General features: G+C 37.2%; 1 protein-coding gene across 6 annotated transcripts in view; it reads right to left on the bottom strand.

The window, feature by feature from the left end:
* Positions 1 to 19395, bottom strand: part of KIF14 (kinesin family member 14) — a 94272-nt gene that overhangs the window by 71714 nt on the left and 3163 nt on the right. For all 6 annotated transcript variants that reach the window (XM_087890038.1, XM_087890035.1, XM_087890036.1 and 3 more), the window contains exons 3-15: positions 17810 to 18061; positions 16244 to 16334; positions 14971 to 15069; positions 14555 to 14607; positions 13675 to 13705; positions 12649 to 12756; positions 9483 to 9599; positions 6182 to 6300; positions 3694 to 3866; positions 2161 to 2308; positions 846 to 909; positions 372 to 556; positions 173 to 275 (exon numbers count right to left, since the gene is read on the bottom strand). In XM_087890038.1, the coding sequence (XP_087746164.1) occupies positions 173 to 275; positions 372 to 556; positions 846 to 909; positions 2161 to 2308; positions 3694 to 3866; positions 6182 to 6300; positions 9483 to 9599; positions 12649 to 12756; positions 13675 to 13705; positions 14555 to 14607; positions 14971 to 15069; positions 16244 to 16334; positions 17810 to 18061 (1543 nt within the window). The remainder of the gene's footprint in view (positions 1 to 172; positions 276 to 371; positions 557 to 845; positions 910 to 2160; positions 2309 to 3693; positions 3867 to 6181; positions 6301 to 9482; positions 9600 to 12648; positions 12757 to 13674; positions 13706 to 14554; positions 14608 to 14970; positions 15070 to 16243; positions 16335 to 17809; positions 18062 to 19395) is intronic.

The following is a 19395-nucleotide window of genomic DNA, read 5'->3' as shown; positions in this document are numbered from 1 at the left end:
GCAAAATTCACTTAACAACTGTCACTTAGCAATGGAAATTTTGGGATCAATTGTGGTATAATTCGAGGTCTACCTGTGTAGAGGGATAGTCTATTCTAAACAAGTATATGAACTTAAAACTCGAAAACCCACATGTAAATAAATAGATTTACAACTGTGTCTATCAACTTACATGATGTAGAAGTGTAGCTCCTGAAATGCATTCCCCATTAACATATGTCTTTGCTTCTCCAACAGAAAGAATACTCACAACTCCACCCTTATGTCTGATAATACTACAAATAAAAAAAAAAAAACCATATCAAGATGTAAATATTGATTGCATCTGAATAGCAATTCTTTTGAATTTGATCAAAATCAGTGGAACATACCAGTGATCATCAGCAATTAAGATGCCAGACAGCTGAATATCATGACATGAATTTGGCTTGCATTTCCCAACTGTAGTTTCTCCTTCCTTAATCATGTACAATAACATCTCAGACAATTGAGGATCTTCGTTAAGATTAACCAAATTAGGCAAACTGTTATCCACCTTGAATGTAATGCCGGCTTTCTAAAACGAAGAATTAAGAAAGTGAGCAATTCGTATTTGGGATTTGAAAATGGTATGTTAGTAAAAGTTGAGTTGTTATATTATTTGTAACTTTTAAAAACAAGGCTTGTCTTCTGCAATTTTCTACCTTCTAGACATATTGAAATTCTACTCCCACTTTAGTATAAATAATGGCTCAGAATTGTGTGAGACAAAGTAACTGGAGTCCACTTGTCCAGCAAAAGCTTCTATAGATAAATAAATTTAACCAGGATTATTAACAGCAACTAACTGTAACAAAGAATAGTACCTGTAATTCCCTTGTTTCCTCAAATTTCTTTTTTTCTACTTGTTCAAATTTTTCTTTCCAGGCCCTTAAACACAAAATAAAAATATCACCTGGTACTACTAACTAATAAATTTAAAACATAATACAAGTGCCATGGTAAGAAGTTAAACATGAACATGTAAATCCAACTGAACAGCCTTTGTGCCTATGTTCATTATGGAAATATAGCTTTAAAAAATGAAAGCAGCATAATCTCATGACAGAATTTTTTTCAACCATCCAGGAAAAATATAGGACTTTAAAATATAATCAGAAATCACAGTATATATTTTAAATTTAATTATAATGTGAAAAAAATTGAACTACAGTGTATATGCAACATTTTCACAGATTTATTATGCAATAGCCAACGAGCATAATGAGACAAACATTAAAATTTCCAAGTAGATCAAATAAAATTTGATTTTAATACCCATAGAGATAAATCTATCTATCTATCTATCTGTCTGTCTGTCTGTCTGTCTGTCTGTCTGTCTGTCTGTCTATCTATCTATGATATAAATATATTACAAATTGTTACTATAATAAAGTATAATGGTTAAGTTTTGTTAGTCATGGGCTGAAGCAAGATTAACTTGCTTCATAAATTAAATCATAAGTCTCTAAAATCCTATTCACTTGCATATCAAATTGCAATGAGCAGTCTGAATCAAATCTGATGTATTTAAATCGTTAAACTTCATATCTAGTATCTATCAATGTGTAAAGGTAAAGGTAAAGGTTCTCCTCGCACATATGTGCTAGTCGTTCCTGACTTTAGGGGGCGGTGCTCATCTCCATTTCAAAGCCAAAGAGCCAGCGCTGTCCAAAGATGTTTCCGTGGTCATGTGGCCGGCATGACTCAACGCCAAAGGCACACGGAATGCTGCTACCTTCCCACCAAAGGTGGTCCCTATTTTTCTACTTGCATTTTTTATGTGCTTTTGAACTGCTAGGTTGGCAGAAGCTGGGGCAAGTAACAGGAGCTCACCCCATTATGCGGCACTAGGGATTCGAACCACTGAACTGCTGACTTTTTGTTCGACAAGCTCAGTGTCTTAGCCACTGAGCCATTGCATCCCGTTGTGTACATACTTACTAATCTACATCACTACACACTACATCAATGTGTACATACCTACTAATATTTTTCATTAACATTTCTTTTATTGGGTCATATATATTGCAGTTTACAGTGGGAAAAACCGGGGAAGAAATCATTTTCTTTACAAACTTAAAATGTCAGTGATTCATTATTACAACCTTATAATTAATTATCCTGTAAGATCATTATTACCTTTGCATCTCAGCCATCTCCCACTCTTGATGGTGTAGCTTCATTCTTAAAGATGTAATTTCCTGCACGTAAAGTCTCTGCTTTTCAGGATCAACATTCTGAACATTCTTCTGAGCCAATTTCAGTTTCTCAATCTCAGCTTTCAATTCTATAGTCAACAAAAAGGCTCAGCAATTACTCAGAAGCCAATCCTCTGTTAGCAGTGTTTTGATGATCTTTCTCAGAAAGAGGTTAAAGTGTCATCTCATTAAAAAATAGTTGTGCCAGATAAAAGTAACAATTAGGCTGCATTCAAAAGAAGATCTGAAGATGCAGAAGGCATTTTATGTTCATGTAAGAATCATAATAAATTAATTATTCCCAACATACTACAATACAGGCAGTTCTCGAGTTACATTCATTTAGTGACCAATCGAAGTTACAACAGCACTGAAAAAAAGAGACTTACAACCATTTTTCACACTTATGGCATCCCCACAGTCACGTGATAAAATTCAAGTGCTTGGCATATTTATAGGTTCATATTTGTTTGCAGTAGTCCCAGGGTCATGTGATCAGCCTTTGTGACCTTCTGGCAAGCCAAGTCAATGGGGAAACTAGATTCACTTAACAACTGGGTTACTAATTCAACAACAGCAGTGATTCACTTAACTGTGGCAAGCAAAGTTGTAAAATGGAGCAAAACTCACTTAACAACTGTCTCACTTAGCAACAGAAATTTTGGGCTCAATTGTGGTTGTAATTCGAGGACTACTTGCACATTCACTGTGTCTCTATCCTGAAAGCATGACACCTACCAGCCTTCTTCAGATGCAGCATAAAGTGTTCGGACTTCACATTCCAGATATGAGACAATATATGAGGAACCTAAAATCCTCTGTTTCTATCTTGAACAATGTGCAGCCCAAAATTATGTTGAACTCAAACTGTGGTTAGTCTTAAGTGTGGTTTTCTAAAATAAATCCGTTAATTTAGTTTAGAATAGCCAGTGTAGGAGACTAGACAGTACAAGGGAGGTAAGGGTTTAGTCCAATTTGATCATTAATTGGGTGATTTTGGACCATCACGTTCTCTCAACCCAGTTTATTTAAAATGATTATTTTTATGGAGATAAAATAGAGGGAGGTCGGCGTGTATACCAATTTGAGCTGCACAAGGAAACCTAGGATATAAATGCAACACATTCAATCAAGCAAAACTGACATTTTAAGAAAATATAAAATTCAGATATTATTCAGATTAAGACTTTAAAACATAAAACTTGGTTGGGTTCTAAAGAGGAAACTATAATCTTAAATTTAGGAACTATCAATGCATTCAAGTAGTCTTGCCATCAAGCAAGACCTAGTTTGCAACTTCAGCGAGTTTTAACTTTTGTTCAACTAACTAGTTAATTAAGCTTTGGTTAATGAATCGGTGAAACCAATTTCAAATTGCTCCTGCAAAGTACACATTCTCTAGTAAATTCACATACATCTTGGCACAGGAAAAAAACCGAATGATTTAGACAATAAGCAGAATTATCATTCTTACCCTGAATTAATTTCATATTCATATCTTCATTCACTTTGGCAGTGTTGATTATGAAGCAAGCTTGCTTAGCATATCGAAGAGTACTAAGTGTTTCTTCTACATTGCTGGCAGCAGGGCTGATGGTGGCAATCATGGAAGTTTTTGAATTTCCACCTAGACTTTCCTTTAGCAGCCTTTGTTTGAAAGAGAATAAAGTCACAAATGTGTGTATTGTCTGCAGTTTTAAAGGGGGACAATAACAATAGTTAAAATCCAATCCAATTAAGGCAAAGCCAACAGATTTCTTCACTCATGGGATCAAATCTTTGCACCATTCCACCAATCAAATCAATATCATCTGCCTTTCTTTGATCTTCAAAGTTTGATCATTGGCTAGGATCAGGAGAACTGCAGAATCTTTCTCGGGCACCCTTTCCTCCACTTAAACTTCAAAAGGGACAGGTGTCCAGAAGCCTTTTTAACATTACAGATAGTCCTCGGCCTATGAACATAATACCTATTATGATAATATTTATTTATTTATTTATTTATTGGTTCGATTTATATGCCGCCCTTTTCCAGAGACTCAGGGCAGCTTACAATGCAATAGCCTTCATACTTTTGTATATACCTGCTTAGTAGGGCTTTCGCCCTCCCCCCCTTATCATGATAGTTGTAAAACAGGTCAACCACATGACCAAGGAGCCTCTAGCACTACTCGTTGAGTGAATGTGGCAGTTGTCAAGTGAACCAATGATTCACTGTGGAACATTTTTGCCATTAACTGGAAATAAATGGCCATAAATGCACCCAACATGCAATCACATGTGTGTAGGGAGGGCAGCTGTCAGAATTTCAGAACTGGGCCATAAGAACCCCCACAGAGGTCTGTCATAACTTCAAAGCACTAAGCAACTGATTGCAAGTTGAAGACTACCTCTATTTATTTCTCTGGTATATTTCTCCTTTTAGCACTGTAAGAACCAGTAAAGGAAAAGCAATGCAAATAGTTAGAGACGTTTCATTAGGTTTGTGATGCCATATTAGGATTACAAATAAATTGTAGATTTATTTGACAAACAGCATCACATGAGCTGATCAAAGTACACTCAACATATCACAGGCTTTCAATAATAGGATGGCTGGGACACTAGTTAAAAAGCAGTACCTAGTTTGGTTTTGAAGCTACTGAAGAAGCTATTGAAATGAGCTTCTGGTACTGAAGGACTTGAAGCATTGCCTTCCATCTACCAAATATTAAGGTATTATTCATTTTTATCCAGGTGTATACATAATCAATGCAGATTAAATAAAATACATATGAGATGCCAACTGTACTTTTATGTATTCCAATCCTTTCTGAAAAACTTAGAAAGTTATGTTAATATAGAAATCCTTATAAATATATATTAGCTTCAGTCTTTAACTGATCCATTTTATTTTTGAGTTTTAAGCTCATCTCAGATGTTAAATGAACGCTAGGTTCATTTAAGGTTGTACAATTTGCATAAGATATGAAAGCCTTTGAAACAACTTGTTGAAGCAAGATTTTTTTGTCTGATCTTATTCTCTCTTACAAGCATAGATTCATTGCCTCAGACTAAATCCTTAAATTGAGAAAAATTATTAAAATATTAAAAGGGACAATGAAATCCTACATGTGTTGTCTGACACGTAAGTCCCAAGTAAGTAAGAAAAGGATTATAACTTCAGGATAAGTAGTTAGGCATAAGATTGTTATTAAGCACCCAAACTCCACTCTTTTGACAAAATATAGGCCTCAAAATATGATGAGCTTGGTAGCATCATATTTTTTGCTTTCTGGAAAGATGAAAGAATTTAAATACACCATCAGAAAGATTGAAGAGCTATTTTGCTAAAATGAATAGAATGCAATCAGAGACTTAGAAAAGATATTCAGGTAGTCCTCGATTTACGACCACAATTGACCCCATAATTTCTGTTGCTAAGCGAGACACTTCTTAAGTGAATTTTGCCCCATTTTACAACCTTTCTTGTCACAATTGTTAACTGAATCTGGCTCCCCCATTGACTTTGTCAGAAGTTTGCAAAAAGTGAGTATGTGATCCTGCGACACCTCAACCGTCATAAAGATGAATCAGTTGCCAAACATCTACATTTTGATCATGTGACCATGGGGATGCTGCAACTGTCATAAGTGTGAAAAACGGTAATAATATAAACGGTCACTTTTTTCAGAAACTTCAAATGATCACTAAATGAACTGTTGTAAGTTAAGAACTACCCTGATTCCCCCTGATAATAAGCCCAATCGGGCTTTTGAGCACATGGCAATAAGACCAAGCGCTTATTTCAGGGTTCAAAAAAATATAAGACAGGGTCTTATTTTCGGGAAAACACGGTACCTGTAGTTCTAATATTTACTGTCATAACTGCCTATTCTTGTAATAACTGAGCAAAAAAGTTCAGGACAAATGCCAAACAAAAACCAAAATTTTTCTTACAGTTCTTAAAAATAGGTACGTACCATGTAAGAACAGAGTCACGGTATGGAACAAATAACTTCTTCCTGCTTTGATTTTGCTCAGATAGTGCAGAAATAACTTTCCCCAGAGTTAACAAAGATTTGTTTATGCTTGCTCCTTCCTGTATTGATTAAAAAGAAACATTTACATTTTTGATTTCCCATGGAAATAGATTTTCAGCACTGTAATACTATAGAACAGGAGTGTCAAACTTAAGGCCCACGAGTCGCATATGGCCTGAAGGTTGTTTAGATCTGACCTGCAGGACTGCCCTGGAAACAGCAAAGGACCACCCCAGGGTGCCTCTGCCAGTGAAAATGGAGCTCAAGAGGGTGGAGCGCTCCGTTTTCACTAGCAGAGGGCTGCAGGAGGCCATCGCAGCCGAAATGGAGCCCAGGAGGGCTGCTTACGAGCTGCCGGACATTGAGCTGGCCACTCCCACCCCAGCCACGCCATGCCCATGTCCCCCAAGGTCAAACACAACCCTGATGCAGCTCTCAATGAAATCAAGTTTGACATCCCTGCAATAGAACACCTTCTCCAGTCTGGTGCCCAGCAGCTTTGGTGGGACTAGAATACCCAGGATTCCCAATCAGCATTGCAAATGCCAGTTGGGAGCTTTACAAATTGCAACCCCATCACATGGCACTGAATACCATGGACAAATAGTTACGATATAATCAGTGTTGGGATTCAAATAATTTAACAACCGGTTCTCTGCCCTAATGACCGTCTGGGTGGGCGTAGCCATGGCGGGCGTGGACAGGGAGTGTGACAGGCAGCACTCAGCTTCCTGAACTCCCCCTGAGAGCAAAAATAGGTCCTGGGGGGAGCTGCCCCCCGTACCCCATTTTGGGCCTAGTAGGCCTCCCTGCATCCTCCTGGGTGCAAAAATGGGCAGCAGGTAGGCTGCACCGCACCACCCCACACCCCGTTTTGGGCCTAGTAGGCCTACCTGCACTTACTTGGGAGCCAAAACAGGGCACGTGGGGACTTCTGGAAGGGCCGGGGAGGGGCAGGGCCAGCCAGCAATTTAACAACTGGTTCGGCTGAAGTGGTGCAAGCCAGTTGAATCCCACCACTGGATATAATACAACTGTTTTCTACTTTCAATTTGCAACTGATACCCTCAAAAATCAAGGGCACTACATCTAGACACATTCAGACAAATCAAATCATATTCAGAGGGGAATATAAATACAATGATGTCAAGATACGTTGATGAGCTCTGGTGGCAGTGGTTAAATGCAGTATTGCAAGCAAACTCTGCCTACAGCCTGAAGTTCGATCCTGACCGGCTCAAGGTTGAATCAGCCTTCCGTCCATCTGAGGTTGGTAAAATGAGGACCCAGATTGTTGAGGAAATATGCTGACATTGTAAACTGCCCAGAGAGTGCTGTAAAGCACTATGCGGTGGTATATAAATCTAAGGTGTATATATCTAACATGGCTGATAGAGTAACAACAGATGTGGTCTTGCAGGAATTGGCTGATTTTCAATTGTTTTTTTTTCTTACACTAATATATGCAGGTAGTCCTCAATTTAGGACTATAATGGAGCCCACCCATTACCATCACAAGTTATGATGGTCATAAAGTGGGTCACCCATGTGACTGGGTAACATTTTCTGACCTTTTTTGTGGCAATTATTAAGCGAACATATTTTTTGTTATGAGCCAGATTTGATAAAAATCGGAAGTAAATGCTGTTTTTTTGCAAAAACATTGTAAAACATGGTTACGTGAGTTTGGGTGCTGCAAACGACCATGTGGGTAAGTTGCCAAGCACCCAAAATTCGGTCATGTGACCACATGGGGGCAGTTGTCAGAACTTCAGAATCTGGTCATAAGTACTCCTAGGGCAGGTGTCAGCAACCTGCGGCTCCGGAGCCGCATGCAGCTCTTTGGGCCCTCTGCTGTGGCTCCCTGTCAGGTGATCCCACCACTGGCTGGCCCCGCCCCTCGCCTTCCCCTCCCAGTCACTACTCGCCTGGCCTGAGAAGGTAAGGGCGACAGCGGGTGATGGAGAAATAGCCAGGGCAGAGACAAAGAGATACAGAGAGAAGGGGGGAGAGAGAGAGACATAGAGAGATACAGAGAAAGAGTGGGGAGGGAGAGAGAGAGAGAGATGTCAAAAGGGTTATGTTGTTCCCAGTGTTTTTTAATAACCAGTTCTCTGCCCTAATGACTGGCTGGGTAGGCGTGGCGGGGGGGGTGTCATGTGACTGGTGGAAGTGAGTGACGTTGAGTTGGCCACGCCCACCCAGGTTTGGTGGCTCCCGGTGTTTTGTTTTCTATGGGAAACGAGTCCAAATGGCTCTTTGAGTGTTTAAGGTTGCAGACTCCTGTCCTAGGGAGATCATTCATAACTTCAAATGTTCGCTGAGCAACCAGTCATATGTTGAAGACTACTTGTATATTGATGCTGATTAATAAATGTGTTTTGTTGTTAATAGACTTGGTATTCTTGGTTCATACTGCGAACATAGACAATTTGAGGAATTGATGCTATTGTTTTAGACTAACAATTTATTATTGACATTTATTTTGTTCATGTTACTGACTCATTTATAGCTAGACATAGATTGCTCCTTTTGGAACTGACTGACGGGTTCTAGTCAACTTTTATAGATGCATTTTAATTTTGACTCACTTTATTTATTGTTTTTTAAGAGATTTATAACTGCTCACAGATCACTCATGAACTTCTTGTACTGGTCTAAGATTGCAATAAACTGACTGATTTCTGCTTGTTTTATTCTTGTAAGTTGTATGGAGCTGTCAATAATTACTGTATGTCAGGGGTGTCAAACTCAAGGTCCGTGGGGCAGATCCAGCTTGCGGGGTGCTTAGATCTGGCCCGCAGGGTCACCCTGGAAATAGCGAGGGACCGGCCCATGGTGCCTCTGCCAGCAAAAATGGAGCTCAGGAGGGCCATGTGTTTTCTCTGGCAGAGGGTTGTAGGAGGCTGTTGCAGCCGGAAACAGAGCTCAGGAGCCCATTTATGCTGGCAGAACGCTCAGGCCACCACAGGCGCCCCCGATACAAGTGACGTCACACCCACCTTGGCCACACACACACACACACACCCAAAGATCAAACACAACCCTGATGGGGCCCTCAACAAAATCAAGTTTGACATCCCTGCTGTAGGTGATCAAAAACTCTTATAAATGATCATATTTGTTTTGCAATTAAATCCATTAACATTTAAAATCTGCGGCAGCATATCTGTTTGGTATGGAGAATGAGACAAACAAGGCAAGAACTTCCATTAGAAAACTGACTATGTATGCATCTTACCTTCAGTCTTTCTCCACTGGTTTGACCTGTAGAGCAGCGTTCACTCCCTGCTAAGTCTACTAGATTGACACGACTAATGATTCTATGTTCGTATTCTTTCTTTTCCACAATCTCTGCCTAAAACAAATAAATAAATCATTATGATTAAACACACTATAAATTTCCCATAGCAATTTACATATTTATAACAAATACAAAAGAAGGATCTCCTCCTTTGTACAGTGTGGCTCTCCAATTTAAAATTTTAATAGCAATAACACGCATAGTCAATAAATGCTGCCAGCAAATTAAAAATGAAAGTATAGAAAGAAAAATCTGCTGCTAAAATCAGAGATCGGTTTTGTTGGTAGATACCTACTAAATAGGAACGCTTACCAAGTCTGCTGTAGGTTAAAGAGGGCAACACTCAAGACAAATGAGGATTCTGAAAATTCAAGAGGAAGCAGTTTTCATTTTCTGCCATAATCCATCAAAAGGGCAAGCTTTCTTTGTAGCCAAAAGAATTTTGATCAGGAAAGGTTTGAGAGTCCTGCTCCTTAGAGAAGGGATATTTCATGCCCATTTTTGTCATCCCTCAAAATCATTTCCTGTCCATGACAATGATGGGGAGCGCTTTCACACAATTTATGACTAGTCGCTTAGTGACTGTTTGAAATTTTGGACAACCCTGTTAAAATAGGTACTTTTGATCAAGAATGAAGGACATCGAGAGGCAGGCAGACATAGGGAAAGCTCCGCTGTTTCTGGCTCCAGAAGCCATTAGATGTGTTGTTACTCCTGCCAGCTATCTTAGTCAGTTGAAGTCAGCAAAACACCAGAAAGCATTTGCACTCGCACGGTGCCATGCACTTCCATCGGCTGTCCTGTATGGCAAGTATAAAAGGATACCATTCACGGAAAGACTCTGTCCCTGCGGCTCAGGATAGGTGGAGACTGTGGGTCACATGATCCTTAGATGTTCCTTTTATACGGAGATTAGGAAAAAGCATATTCTGCCAATAACTGCTAGGTATCCTGGCTGTTCCGACACTACCTATCTTCAGTGGCTGCTTAAGGATGAACAGTCCATAACTACAGCGCAGGTGGCCAGATTCTGCACAGCAGCACTGAGGATTCATCGCAAACACGTGTCTTCTCCACCATAGCGATATTGTATAACAAAAATCCTTTGCACTGCTTAGTCATTTCCCTTTTAGCATTGAACCTACAATGGACCACACAGTTTAGGGATGGCAACTATCATATAGTGAGACCATGTATAATTGACAGACTGGATTTTATTATAGATTTTAGTTGTTATTTATTATTTTATACTAGAATTTGTAAGTGTATATACGCTGAGTTCTTTTATTTGTTCTCTGGTCTGGTCTCAGATTGTAACAATAAATTGTTGTTTGAAATTTTGGAGAACCCTGTTAAAACAGGTACTTTTGATCAAGATTCAAAGTTCCAATGGCTGCCCCCCCCCAGTCACATGATCACAATTTGGGCACTCAGCAACCAGCCTGCATATACAGCCATATGCAATGTCCCATAGTCATGTGATCATGATTTACAATGTTTTTTGCCAGAAACAACTGTTTCTGGCCAAAAAAATGCCCATTGCAGACAATGGATTTGCTTAACCACCATCTCATTTCTTAATAGTGTATTCATTTAGTGACTATGAAGATTCACTGGATGACCACTGCAAAAAAATGTCATCAAACAAGGTCAGTTATGTAATGACCCGCTTAACAAATGACATGACTTATATTCATAATTCCAGGCTCAATTGCGATTGTAAATTGAGAACTATCTGTATTCCTGGAGGGAATACAGAGTGGCAAAGCTTTTATTCATGGTTATAATTATGATTTGGGACCTCTTGGCTGCTCCCCTGCAAACAGTTCTGGTACTCAAGCAGATCCAGAGAAGTCCAAATAAAATTCTAACTTCATTAGGTTTCCCATGATTTATTTACTGCACCTGCCTACACACCTAGAAAATTCACTCTTTATATTAAGGAATCCATCTGAGTGAAGTATGATGTGGACAAGTAAGCAGGAAGGAGAGAAATTTGAAGGAACCAACCTACCATGAGTAAAAGTTGCTCCAGGTACCTTCAACCTCATCATTATTTCATGAAATGAGAGATGCTGAGGCCAGAAGATGCTGCTTTTTCATGAGAGAGGCTGTTAGCAATTAGAATGGCCCCTTGCTGATGGTCTTTGAACAACTTTTTAAAATGAAGGTTTTCCAGAGACCCTTGGGGGAGTTACAATAGTTATCTGTATTTGGATGCCTGCTATCATGACTTGTCACTGTCAGCCAGTTGTTCAGACTATACTTGGCATTTTTGTCTACCTATTGAATCCTTCCAAAAAACCTGGCATAGGCATCGGCAGATGTGGATGTTTGATGGGGTTACAGATATCATCAGAGGATGTAAGCAATTTGAAGTAAAACTACCTTTTGCAATTGACTGATGGTGAACTTGTCAATGCCGATGATATTCTGCTATCATTATTTTGATTATTATTGTGATGGTACTGGTTATTATTATTAGAGCAATAAAGTTTTACTACATTCTGAAAGGTTTTATTGCATTTTAGTTAGTTTCTTTGAATGCCCACAGTATTCTCAGGAATCTTCTCCAACACCAAAATAATCAGTATTTGTCACATCCTGCTTCTCTCAACTCCACTTCTGCCTCCCTAGAAGACCATACGGAACATCATGCCTTGCACTATTCTGATCTTTATAGTTACAGACATGTCATACTATCTATTTCAAGGCCTTCAAGGCTGTACCCCAAGTATTAGTCTGTAAGTATTTCATGACTGCTTGTTCCTTTACTGTTGATGATTGATCCCAAAAGGAAGAAGCTGTCCACTACTTTGATATCTCCGTTGTCAATTTTAAGGTTGGTTGTTATACCTGTCACTGATGTTCTTTATATTTAATTTTATTTATTTGCACTGTACTCCGTGACTTTTATTATTAGAGCTTGCAGATTCTTTGCATTTTCAGTTATAATACTATATCCATGTTAAAAAGCAAATCTCCTTCAGAAAAGGAAGTTAGTTCATTAACATTTTGAATGTTTGAAAAATCTTATGATAAAGCCACCACCAGCACATGTACACAACATATACACCACCTTTTAAGACAGTGCTCATAATACCTTGGTTTGTGTCATCACTAATGTGAAAACAGAGTGAGATCGAGAACTCTTGTCATTCATGCCAGTGGCAGCAGTAGCTCTATGCTTATTTCCTAGCTGGAGCCAATTCTGATGAAAAGAGAGGAGGTGCAAATGTTTTAAAAGCACTTTGTATCCCATTATTACTTCAAAATAAGCATGAGAACAGCTAATGTGAATAAAACAGATATAACATACATATAGAACTTAGCTATCATAGATTACTATCTTTTAATTTAATAACACATTCAAAATTTAAAAATATTCATTTGGAAAAACAGGTACCTAAATCATCTCTATCTGGCATAAATGCAATAGCATCTTGTTGGCCCCTTAGAGAAATAGGTGAAGCCTATCTCTCATTGCCTTTCCCACTTCAGTTGAGTTCTGCTGTCTTCCCAAGCCTTCAATTGGTCTACACATTAAAGTGAAGCTTTCCTCAATCTTCTATTACTCACTCTTCCCCAGGTCCAAATTTACATATCAGTAGTATAACAATAATAACAAATTACTAGATTCTTTTTGGTAAAGAATGGACGGTCTCATCTTGGAGGGTAAATAGGGAAGCAAATAGTTGCATTGATTTTTTTAAAAAGGCTTCCATATGCTATTTTATATATACAGGAGAAACAAGCAGAGTTGCTTGCCCAAATAGTTTTTGAACTGCAGCCCTAAAATTTGTATTTTATGTTTGTCATCTGTTATGTCTTCTTTAAAGAGAGTTTCCTCTTGAAATTATACGGTATGCAAATAAAAAACAGTCTTTCTCAAATTCTTGCTGAGTTTGTAAAGAAAATGAATTAAAAAATACTGATAATGCAAGGAACTTTCTGCTAAAATGCCAGTACTTATTATGAGTTCAAATATTTTAATACCACACAAAAGTCAGTATAATGTAACATACTCTCTCTCCGTTATTCTATAATCTTTTCTTTACTAGTTAATGGTTATATCTTCATACATTCTATTGAAAGATTCATAATTTATATTTAAGTAACAAAATTTTACCTGGATATCAGAGTAAGAACTAACAGCATTCCTAAAAAAAAAAGGGATAATTTTATCTAATCAGAAAAATGAATGTTGACACATATGAAGCAAACTGCTTAAATTATATTTCTTAGTTCTAATAGTATAATGTAGTATTAGTATACAGATATAGATACAGAACAATAAACACATTCTGGCATACTTGCTCATAGTTTACAGACACATTTATTTTTTACTTGCTAGTTGGACTACAAGAACCAATTAAATGGGATTACAAAATAAATATTTGCAATCTATCTTCTAAGTAGAACAACAAAGCAAAATGTTGGACTACACAAGAGTTTATAATTGACTAAGGAGGAGAATCCCCAATGGGTAGATTGAGGTCTGGAAAACTGATCAAGGGGACAAGTTAAGGAGAATCAAGATGGATGGCTGTTCTATTGGAAGTCTAAATAGTAGATATCAATTTGGAAACAGGACCCCAAAGGTCAGTGGGTAAAATAAAATGAAGTCTGGAGAACAGAAGGAAGTTAATGAGAGAGAGAATATCCACAGGAAATTTGATTAGTTGAGGACTGAATTTCATTATTTACAACAGCTAAGAAATAAGGGTAAACTTCTTGTTATATTTTGTATCATCAAATAAAACTGCAGTTCAGCACCCAGGCACTCACAGAAAAATTCAGAAAGTAAAATGTATGGGCTAATCCAAGAATATCTAAAGATACTTCTTCTTTGCACAATCAAGCTTCCTATCAATTCTAAGTCCCCTCCTTATAACTGTGCATATTCCCCAAACCAATTCAAGAGCAGATTTGGAGAAAACAGGAAGAAATAATTTCTCCTGGCAGATACCATTCTATCAGAGAAAAGGCATCATTGGATAATCCCTTACGCTGTCAGGTCTTCCACATATGGCCCAAAGACTGGATGTTCTCTTACACGAAGCTTTTAATTAAAAAAAAAATGCTGATTAGAAATGTGAATGTTTTAAAAGAATTAATTATTTTTAGTTATTTACCAAACAATTTTATGTGGCCACCCAATTCACATACAGGCAGAGTACAACATTAAGATCTCAGTAAAACACAATAAAAATGTGAAAATTCTCAAAAAAGTTGTTTCACTTTACATTTTATTTATAAACTACAAAAAATATTAATATACTTCACTGTAAGAATTGCATCAGGCAAAACAGCATGCAAATTAAGCTTTAAAAGTAACAGTTAAAACAGAATAATAGAACAAAATAACAGATAGAAAAATAAAATAACCCACGACTAATTACTTAAAATTAACATTTTAACTTACAGGTTGTTTCTTCTCTCCATTTTCAGCTCTGAAGATAAGCAAATCATGAATTTTTTCATTATAGACTTCAAAGTAGCTGATTTCAAGATGATAAGTAGTCTAATAGTAAGAAGAAAAGTTTGATTGCTGGTCAAGAACTTTGGGAAAATAAAGCTGGCTATATGATAGTGGAAGCTGCAAAAGTGTGATCCAAGGAATTTTTATGACTCAGAGAATCTCCACAGAGAGGATGAAACCAAACATTTGTGCCTTATTGCTCCATTGGAGGACAGAAGAGCTTACAGTTGCTTAAGACATCAATCTCACAGCCTAAAACCCTTTTCCAAAATAAGATGCTAATATCTTAATTAGGATGAATGGCTAAATGTATAAATGTAGACCCTAACAATTTCTAGGATAAACAATAATCAAGGATCATTATCTCAGAAGTTTCTTTCTACCCCAGTCAGTAATGGTTTAAAACAGGGATGTCAAACTCGATTTCATTGAGGCAGCATCAGGGTTGGGGAGCGGGTGGGTGGAGGGTGGATGTTTTCACTGGCAGCGGGCTGCAGGAGGCCCTCCCGAGCTCCATTTTCGCTGGCAGAGGCACCACAGGCCGGTCCTTCACTGTTTCCAGGGCAGCCCCACGGGCCAGATCTAAGCACCCCTTGGGCTGGATCTGGCCCACGGGCCTTGAGTTTGACACCCCTGGCTTACAATGATACAGTTGTAAGCATGTTTTGTTCACTTTTTACAAAAGACACATTCTTCTGTAATACTAGCCAAACTGTGAGGTTGGTGATCCAACTTTATAATGCTTGCGAAACTGTTTTAATATATGCGTCTTGGATGAAATAAAAGCGCAGTATGTAAAAACTTTCACCTGAAGGAATAGAATTGGTTTCTGATGCTATTTGACTACATACTAGTCGCATAAAAATGTGACTAATAAATAAATAAATAATACTTTTGATAACATGTATCAAGTCTACAAACTAAAAACTTAAAAATCCTAGCATGCATCTGAAGTTAAGTTTTACTTTTCATAAGAGACTTTAGATGGCATAAAGTTTACCCGCATCCCATTGTTCTTTATATGCACTTTTATAAATGTTAGCTTCTATCTACCTCAGCTAAGGAAGACTCATCACAGCTGAAGCACTATTATGAAGAAATTTTATTTTAATTGCATCTGAATTCCAGAAACTAATGATGAAATGCACACTTAATTATTACAGGCTAAAAAAAATATTTCAATTCCAAACTGATGAGGATGTAAGCATTGCAGTACCTGTTCTGTTTCTTTTTCTGCTATTTGATAGAAAAGATTTTGACAGAATCTCGGTATTATTCCTCGTTCATCATCATCAAAACCCATCATGCTGTAATGACAATTTAAATATATTTAATTCAGCAGACCACCTTTGAATTTCTTCAAATCATTCTCCATACAAAAGAGGTCAAGGCTTAAAAAAAAAACAACTTAAAGAAATCTGAATTGTTCTATAGAATCAGAAATACTGAAAAATCTTCTAGCATTAAAAAAAAATAAGTTTAATTCTCATTAAACTAATAAATGATCTCTCTCTCTCTCTCTTTCTGGTTAAACAAAGGTAGGAACTTCTTGCAGATTTTATCTTCAAATGATATAATAGTAAATATATCTGATAACATATATAATAAGGCAACGAAATTTTGCCTTCCTTCTTGGATACTCCAAAATTAGAGTATCCTGAAAACAAGCAAATGTGCTGCTAAGCTACTGCTGGCAAGATAGAAACAAAAGAGAATAGGTTTTTGTCCTTATATATTTATTTAGAAAAGGAGGTCCACCCAACTTCTCCGTACATCCAATGCCTCATTTCTACTTTAGCCAACATCAGACTGCCAATTATTGAAAAGTACCAACCTTAAAGGCTGGCTGTTCTCTCCTTCATAGTTTGGGAGGGGGGGGATCCTATGTTTTGGAGAATGATTTCAGAGGATGCTCAGCTCAGCTATGACTTTCTAACTACAGCTGGAAATTTAACATTCATTCTGAATCATATAGAAGAGCAGTTATTTATAGCTTCTAAACATGTGATTAAACTCCTACACACCCTTGGCACTTATTGTATTGCTTATTAATGCAATGAACTTGTATTAATACTCCTGTTAATAATACTTGTATGGCATTTTGAAAAGATCTCACATACCTTGTTACAACCATCTTTACAATATGCCTTTTAAGGAGAGCAAGATTACTACTTCTATATTGCTAACAGATGTCCAAGACAAAAAGTGGTTCAACAGTAAATTGAATCAAAATATGTTTTCTCCTTTTTGACTTAATGTGTTACATGAATTCAGCTAACTCTTATTTATCCAGCAAACCACACTTAAAAGAATCTAAGGCCTAGCACAATTTGTGCATCCAACCCAAAAGATGGTGGCCTGAGACCATTTAGTAGTACATTCGTAACGTTTTCAAGGAATTTCTGGTTAAACTCCTGCTTTAAAGTCTCTCTGCCGCCGTATTATTCTACCCCTAATTTACAACACTATGTGCATTTTTATCATATTCTCAGAAGGATTTGTGTGAAATTTTATCACTGGGTAGCTGCCTTCTATTTTAATTATATTCTAGAGAGGATTAAACATGTTAATAATCAGTTGTAGCAAAGAAACAACAAGAGACTCATGGCCCCTCAAAGACTAGCTGAGGTTCTATCTTAGTTTCATGGATTACATTGATTTCAACTGATGCAATCATATTTTAGTAAAAAATATTAGTTAAAGATCACTGTCAAAGGCAACATATATTGAATGCTGCTGATCCTCATCTGCCTTTCAAATTTTCCCTTCCAACTCAACTTACGTATAAGATTTTCCAGAACCAGTCTGCCCATATGCAAAAAGGCAAGCATTGTATCCTTCAAAGGCTGTTTCTAGCAGAGGCATTGCCAAAGATTGGTATATTTTTTCTTGGCTTGCATAGTTAAGGCTCTTATCAAAAGACCAGAATGAAAAGTCAAAGGCGAAACTGTATATTTGTTTTGTAGACGGATGATGAACAACAGTCTCTTGCCCTTCCATTGAAACCACTTGGACAGATTCTTCATTTCTGTCTCTAAATAAAAACACACAAAAAATGTAATTTGCAATGAGGTAAACACTCAACATATTAGATCTATAATAGTATGAAAACTAACAATTTATATTTATCTAGCTAATATTCTAGGAACTACAGTGTATAGGGGATCACATTTGGGATATGAGTTGTGAAAAGATAAAAACTATCATGATCAGGAATATCATTTTATAGTAGTTTTCACATTAGTATAATTTTTCTTTATGTGTTTTTCTTTATCTAAACCAGAATAACAGACTAATAAATTGTACTGATATCTTAAGATTTTACACCATCAGAACCTTATAATTCAGATATGAAATGGTCTTGGATGAAATTATTTCAGGACCATCATGATGTAGTACTTACACCTGGTACAGGTAGTCCTCGACTTGCAATTCATTTAGTGACCGTTCAACATTACAACGGCACTGAAAAAAGTGACTTATGACCATTTTTCACACTTACGACCATTGCAGCATCCTCATGGTCATGTGATCAAAATTCAGATGCTTGGCAACTGACTCATATTTACAATGGTTGCAGTATTCTACAACTCAATTGTGGTCGTAAGCCGAGGACTTTCTGTACTGGAAAGTTCCATGTTTTAATTCAGCTTCAGTCAATGAGGATCACTTGGTAACTTTGAGCAATCAGTCTCTGTCAGCTCATAGGGTTGTTGCAAGGAAATATAGGGAAAAACATAATGTACGTCACCTTGAGCTACTGAATGAAATGTGAAATATAATCTCACAAACAAGCAAATAAATAAAATAGAATCAAGATCAAATATATGCAATAAAACCAAAATAAATAGAACTTGATGCAATGCAACTATATGTCCACTACACAAAAGAATACATTTAAATATTGAGTGAAAGCATATTTAATATTTAGCATCATACAACAATATAAAATAAATGTGAATTCACTAGGACATTTCAGTAGGTTTAGTATTTATTTTGTTCAAAATAAACCTGCAGGGGAAGGCAAAGAAAGCATGGTTTTTCTGCTGCCAAATCTGCAGTGTATTATTCTGCTGGAACTGGACTTGAATCACTAGTTCTATATTGTTAGGGAAGGCACCTAAACTCCTGAGGTTCAAAATAATACCTACTAGAAATGGAGTTATGGTGCTGGTTGGTTTGGGACCAAATGTGTCTCCAACCTACCCAAAACTACGCAGACTTAAAAAAAGAAATATGGAAGCCATTATAAAGCATTGCAAAAAGCTGGAGATTAATTTTGCTAGTAGACTAAAACAATGTTTGTCAATCCCAAACACTTTAATTTATATAATTTCAGTTCCCAGAATTCTTTAGCCAACATGCTGG

Source organism: Pantherophis guttatus, chromosome 3 (assembly GCF_059756535.1).
Source record: "Pantherophis guttatus breed Tessera chromosome 3, ASM5975653v1, whole genome shotgun sequence".
NCBI lineage: Eukaryota > Metazoa > Chordata > Lepidosauria > Squamata > Colubridae > Pantherophis > Pantherophis guttatus.
The sequence above is the reverse complement of the archived record's forward strand: the minus strand, read 5'-3'. Positions and strand labels throughout refer to the sequence as shown.